Raw genomic sequence first — 6,657 nt, forward strand, 5'->3', positions numbered from 1 at the left:
AACATAGTTGTTGTTTTGTCAAACAGTGGGGTTCCATTATCAATCAATCAATCAATCAATCAATAAAATAAAAACAATTAAATGCAAACAGTACAGAGTGACAATTCTGCAAAGGAAGAGCAGTGACCATTCATAATAAAAGTGACTGGCCAGTACTGAACGAGTGGGGGAAATTCAATGTGTGAAGCAGCTCGGATTTAGAGTGACAATTTTGTTTCGTTTGCCAACAGTTACTGACCCCCCCCTCCTATATCAAATACTAGAAAAAGCTGAAAACCACACACTGCTCAGTGGAGTTAAGCCAGATTTCTGAAACACACAGGCTAGCAAGGATTTCTTCTGTAATTTCCCCAATTAGCTCCATGCGTTTACCAGCCTCAGTTGATAGATAAGCAGTTTAGAGGTAACAAGACTTACCATAGGAATTATTCTCTGCTTTCAATGAAGTTTTATGACTTGATACCTGAGCAGAAGGTGAGTAGGGAGGATTTGGGTTTGTACGCTTCTTTGGCAGTCGCTCTGCGTTTCTGGTTACTGGATTGTTGGGAGGCGAAGTAGAAACTGCCTCTACTTGGGTACCTTTTGAGTTCTTTGAGGGAACAGCCTGGAAATTTGTAGCTGTAGCTGTAGTGGGGCCCAAGAGTTTCCTATTAAGCATCCTTAGAGAAGGAGCAGGAAGCACATTAGGGTACCCTGCAGTGGTCAGATAGGTTTTTGGCTTGGCTGTAGGAATGCTTGGCATTTCTGTAGTGAGCTGCTCTGCTCCACAAGAGTCATTTTTTCCTACAGCAGTAGTCACTGCTATGTACTTATCACTGTTGCCATTCTCTTCTCCAAAGGCTTGATTGTTCCTCTGCTCTCCTGTATATACTTCCTGCAGTTCCAAGTGTTGAAATTCCATTTCATCCATGATTTTCCTGGAGAACTCAGAATTAGTCAGCAGTGAGTGAAGAACCTGTTCTTGCTTCTTCTCTGGGATACTTTTAGGAGGTGAAACTGGAGTTCTCTGATCTTCCATGAACATTTGTGGAAAAGTAGTGCCACTCAAGGCAGATGTTCCTAATATTGTTCTCCCAGTATTGCTCATGTATGCTGGCTTCCAGCGTGTGGTTCTGTGCCCACTATTTTGAAGATTGACAGATTCAGTGACAGTTCCATGACCTTTCATTGCCACCGATTTTGTCATCATTCTGACCTTTTGGGACACACGTAGTGTGGCTGAAGAGGCAATTGGCTTGTACATAATTGCTTTGTCTTCATTCTCAATACTGCTTGATTCTAAGACTAGAGTTTTCTTGAAGTTGCTGGAAGAGGTTTCATTCCCATTCCCAATGTCATCAATAGTTGGCTTAGCAACGTGTATCCTCTTTATATCAAGAGGTTTCAAGGTAACTTTTTTTTTGGTTTTCAAGAGAGAAACCGTAGGCTGCAGGAATGATTCTAAGCTTGTAGCCTTGCTATTTCCCCACCACCTCTCTTTACTAGTCGCAGGAAGCCCATTTTCGCTGCTAAGCTTTCTGCTAGTGTTTACAAAATCCAAAATATGCTGTGAGTGCATTATAAAAGACTTGGGAGGAAGTCCAGCACTGCTGTTAGATTTCATAACTGGCCTTTCACCACCAGTAAAAGTTTCATAATCTTCAAATACATAATACCGTCCTTTAAAATATTTATGACTATGGTTGTGAGAAGACATTGTTGACAAAAACACTATATGGACAGCCACAGCCTGTGCAGCAAACACCAAAGTACCATGGTTTCCGCATGCATAAGTTACTTTGCTTTCAACACTTGATAAGACTCCTTGGAATATGAGCTTATCCTGATTTTCTTCACATTGTGAAATCCCTTCAAATCCTTCTATGTAAATCAAGATGTGCTTGTGAGGACCAGCCCAGATAGTCCAGTTGCACCAGCTGTTGCCTGGCATCCTGCTCAGATCTGGAGGAGAGAAAGTTCCAGCATCGCCCTCCAAGACAGCGTGGCAACTTGTTACAGGAAGATACACCAGCAGCCAAGGGAATCCCAATTCTGTAGGTGGAAGATGAAAGAAGGTGTACAATCACCATCACTTTGGGCTCATCCACACTTCCGCTTGTTCGGAGCCTAGAAAGCATGGGTCCAAGGGGTTTTCCTGTTTGTCCTATGCTTTCTTGGCACAGGTCTGAGCGGTTTTGCCTTTGTCCCACCATTTTCCTCCTGAAAACCTGCTCTTTCAAGCTAATCAGAATAGATGGCAATTTGCGAAAAAACCATTTGTTCCAATTCAGCACTAAACTGCAGGTTTCTTCAGGGGTTAGTGGCAGAACAAATGGAAGTTTGGAGGATCCATTTATTGAGCACGATTGGTTTATTGCAGGCATAGGCAAACTCCGGCCCTCCAGATGTTTTGAGACTACAATTTCCATCATCCCTGACCACTGGTCCTGTTAGCTAGGGATGGTGGGAATTGTAGTTCCAAAACATTTGGAGGGCCAGAGTTTGCCTATGCCTGGTTTATTGCATTAGAAAAACGATAAAATTGCTAGCACATTTGCAAAGCTAAGTAGGGACTGGCCTGGTTTCTTGGCCTTTATTCAATGCTTTGAGCATCTGGAAGCACTTCATACATTGTATTAGTTATGCTTATGGCACTCTGGCCAGGCAGTTTGGTGTTCTACCTGTTTTGCAGTATACCCATATTGCTCACAGGCCAACTATAGGCCTACAATAGACAAAGAGAGACAGCATAAAGTTCTGCTCAGACAAGCTCCCCTTACCCCCCAACACACACCCCAGAAGCAGACTGCTGATGTTGACAGATCACTGGTTGGGGAACAAGTGGAAGCCTGCCTGAGTTTAGGCAACTTCAAAATAATGCTGACTCTGGACACACCTTGTGAGGTAACACAACTGCTGAACAGTTGGCTTGCGATTTGCCAGTATTCAAGGCAAGAGAAAACATTTCTGAAGATTTATCACAGATTTATTCACACATCCTTTCCAGAGATAAAACAACTCCACATCATCCAGGGTTAAGAATGAAGCTGAAAAATCATTTTATTTTACTTCTTGGTATATACGTGCAGTTGGCATGTATGTCAAAAGCTGACAGCACTTGCTCCTTGGTGCTGACTGGAGGCGACTGTTGTGGTTGTGACAGTATGGAAAACACCACACTAATCTTCTGACACCAACCAGTCAATCATTGTGCCACTTGGACAAAATCTGCTGAAGAAAATGTTGGAAGTTTGTATTTCCTATCCCATTTGCTGTAAGCTATCAAGAGCACAAATACAACTATCTGAGAACTATAGGTAGTCGATCAGGGTTATATGTTTCAGAAATAACAGCCTCCATCTTCTTGCACCTGAGCCATCACATCCAGTAATGGGATTTGCTTTGCTTGACTTCTCCTTCTTATGGCTCTGTTTGCAGCTTCAAGGCGCCGAACCCAACACCTCCCTCCCAAGGGCTCCCAACACAGAGAGATTCCAGGGATGTGGTGCTACAGCCCCTCCAGTTCCTCAGTTAATCTGAATCTTCTCATTGCTCAGCTGCAAAGTTCATAACCTACGTAGCTGAGCCTGAAACACTGGCTTGAGGAAAACTGGCAAAGAATAAATCAAATCACAGAATCCCACTGGTGGTCATCTGAGGGGCATGAAAACACCAGATCTGCAAAATTCAAAGAACACCCTAAAGCTGGAATAGGAGAGGCAGCTGTTTCTGCCATGGGAGTAATGTGATACTTTATAAATAAACATAATGTAAATACTGCCCTGTGGGCACTTGTGCATTTAAAGTGTGGGGGATACAAAACAAACACACCACCTATCCTTCCCAGATTTAAAACAGGGCCTGGAATTTTCTCTAGCCGTTCTCCCTCTTTGTTTTAGCAGAGCCCAACCCAAGGGCTTAGTCAGGAAGAACAGCAGCAGCAGAAATCCATTGCTCACAGGCTCCTTGGCCGGCAGCAGCCCTAGTCCCCATCCTGGAAGGAAGACAACTAGCCTCTAGGGATTACATTACCATTTGAATCATCCCTTTGGTATTGAGCCTGCCCTGCAGCCATGCTGCACCCCCCCTCCAAAGTACACAAATCCCAACAATACTTGTGCACAGTACAAAATTGCTGTCAAACCCATGAATGAATCACCTTGCTCCTTCACTGTCAATTTTAAAGCTCACCTGATTTTGATTCCTGGGATCCATTAAGACTTGTGTCGACCTAAAAAGAAAACCAAGTGATTTACTCTTATTATTATGCAAGTATAGCACAGATACAAGCGCTTTTCCCTACACACAGTCATTCCAGGGTTCACTGCTTATTAAGTGCCAAAATCCCATTAACTCCGGGAAGTGCACAGTTTACTTTACAGAGGAAATGGTGCGTTTATTTAACATATGTGGCTATTTCTATCAGAGGTACATGGGATATAAATGGAAGAATGAGGCACTTACATGAAGCCCTCTTGGGGCAAGATGTGTTTTGACCTGACTCTTAGGACAACATCAATACTCACCCATTCATCATGTTTTCCTACATCAAAGTTTGGCGTCGGGAAACCCCTGGAAACTTGATTGGTAGTTTCCTTCCCTAACGAGCAAGAGCAAAGCAAAAGAAGAAATAATGCCAGTGGAAAAAGCAACTTCATCATAAAGTTTTACCAAGCCCCTCCATTAAATATCTCCACAGTTGCTCCTTTCCTAAACCATTCAGTGTCTGCTGCAGCTGCTTCACTCGCTCTCTCTTAGGGAAGCCTGTTGCTGGAATCTCTCTCACTTTTCAAGGCCAGCCAATTCTCCCTCCACTCAAAGGCACTCTATTATCCAATCAGATTACAAGGTGCCAAGTAGCACTAATTAAATAGTTGAGGGCTCACTTGCTTGAGAGGATGTTTGCATGTTTACTTGGAAGTAAGTTTCACTTTGCTTAATAAGCCAAGCCCCCAAGAAATAAGTTTGCAGACAGACATAAAAACAAATGTGGGTAGATGGCATTTGCTAGCTGTGGACTGCGCTCTCTAAGTTGTTGTAAAACATGCCTTTGAATTTGATAATAAAGATTGTTCCTATTTATACCATTCCCAGAGAGGTTCATGAAGCACCTGCGCTGTATTCTTTTTAAAGGTAAAGGTAGAGGTACCCCTGACCATTAGGTCCAGTTGCAGACGACTCTGGGGTTGCACGCTCATCTCGCTCTGTAGGCTGAGGGAGCCGGCATTTGTCGCAGACTGCTTCCGGGTCATGGCGAACCAGAGCAGCGCACAGAAATGCCGTTTACCTTCCCGGCAGAGCGGTACCTATTTATCTACTTGCACTTGATGTGCTTTCGAACTGGTAGGTTGGCGGGAGCAGGGACCGAGCAACGGGAGCTCATCCCATCGCGGGGATTTGAACCACCGACCTTCTGATCAGCAAGCCCGGGGAGGGGCTTTTAATAGATTTTGTGGGGCTTCCTAAAGTTTTAAAGTCCTACCTATTGCTCTTATTGATTAATTTCTTATGTGATGTGTTTTATATTGCTTTATATTATCTATATTAACCATTTTTATGTACATGATGCCTCGAAGTGAACTTCAGTCATGGGGTGGCATGGAAATATTGTTAATAAATAAAATACATGTTTATTCAGGAAATAAATACTTCACTAAAGAAAATCCAATGGAGTTAAATGACATTCTCAATGACTACATAGTATTAGACTTAATATGAATTTGAAGTCAAATAATGGAATAATGTATGACACACATACCATAAAGGACCAAGGCCAATAAACCTAAGATTTCCCAAACCCATGTTGGTAAGTTTCAGCACAGCACTTACAACAGCCTCACCTTTTAAATGGTGCATTATTGGTACCAAAAAAGCTTTGAAAGGATATACAGTAAAGCTGGTCCTCTAGCTCCCTCTGGTGGCCATGTGTTGTTTTAGCACCAAAGAAAGCCGATAGCTGAGTGGCCAAAGCACCATCAGCTGCAGCACAGATGACATTTCCCAAGAAATCAGTATGCTCCCTATTTAAACATTAAATGAGAATATTATTTTCATGCTCCTGTGTGACTTCCTACCAAATTTTATATCTGTCAAGTGTATTAACATTTTTTAAAAAACTGGTTAATTGTGTTTCAATGCATTTATTATTTCCTAACAAGAAATGCAACTTGCAATATAGTACAGCTTAGTAGCTGACTGATCAAAATTGTATTCTTACAACGTTTAGTGGGGCAGACTTTTCTTGGCAGAAGAAGGCACAGGGAAAGTTTTGTATGCCTGGTATCTCTCTTCATGCAAGCAGTAACAGTAGGAAAGCCTATTGAATTCAATGGGACCTGCTCCCAGGTAAGTGGAGTTCAGAATGCAGCCTAGGCTAGCTGAACCCACATTCCACTGAAAACAATGGGGAAAGTTAGTCATGACTTAAGTGCCAGTTCAGCTCACAGTATGGAATGTCAGAAAACTCTTGGCAACTTTAATGACATATCCTTAGGCTCCAATCTAATGTACTTACCTGGGAGCAAGCCACACTGAACACAATGGGTCTTACTTCCGAGTAAACGTGCATAGGCTCAGGCTATGAGTTGACCACAAGCCTAAATACCAAAGCAGCTCTCCATATTGCCTGGCCCCGTGTTGCTGTTCAGAGATGGCGCATGGAAGACACACATGCAGCAT

At 42.8% G+C, this 6,657-nt stretch overlaps 1 protein-coding gene across 6 annotated transcripts in view; it reads right to left on the bottom strand.

Moving 5' to 3' along the window:
• LOC310759357 (uncharacterized protein) overlaps positions 1-4,922 on the bottom strand; it is a 12,200-nt gene extending 7,278 nt beyond the window's left edge. For 2 of the 6 annotated variants that reach the window (XM_083606443.1, XM_083606444.1), the window contains exons 1-3: positions 4,506-4,915; positions 4,171-4,210; positions 418-2,031 (exon numbers count right to left, since the gene is read on the bottom strand). In XM_083606443.1, the coding sequence (XP_083462569.1) occupies positions 418-2,031; positions 4,171-4,210; positions 4,506-4,640 (1,789 nt within the window). In that variant the 5' untranslated portion in view covers positions 4,641-4,915. Of the gene's footprint in view, positions 1-417; positions 2,032-2,875; positions 3,211-4,170; positions 4,211-4,505 lie in introns of all 6 variants that reach the window. The other 4 variants (XM_083606441.1, XM_083606442.1, XM_083606440.1 and 1 more) reach the window with 4 other exon arrangements.
• Between the last annotated feature and the right edge of the window lie 1,735 nt (positions 4,923-6,657).

This window comes from Podarcis filfolensis (assembly GCF_964270895.1).
Source record: "Podarcis filfolensis genome assembly, chromosome: 3".
Classification (NCBI taxonomy): Eukaryota; Metazoa; Chordata; class Lepidosauria; order Squamata; family Lacertidae; genus Podarcis; species Podarcis filfolensis.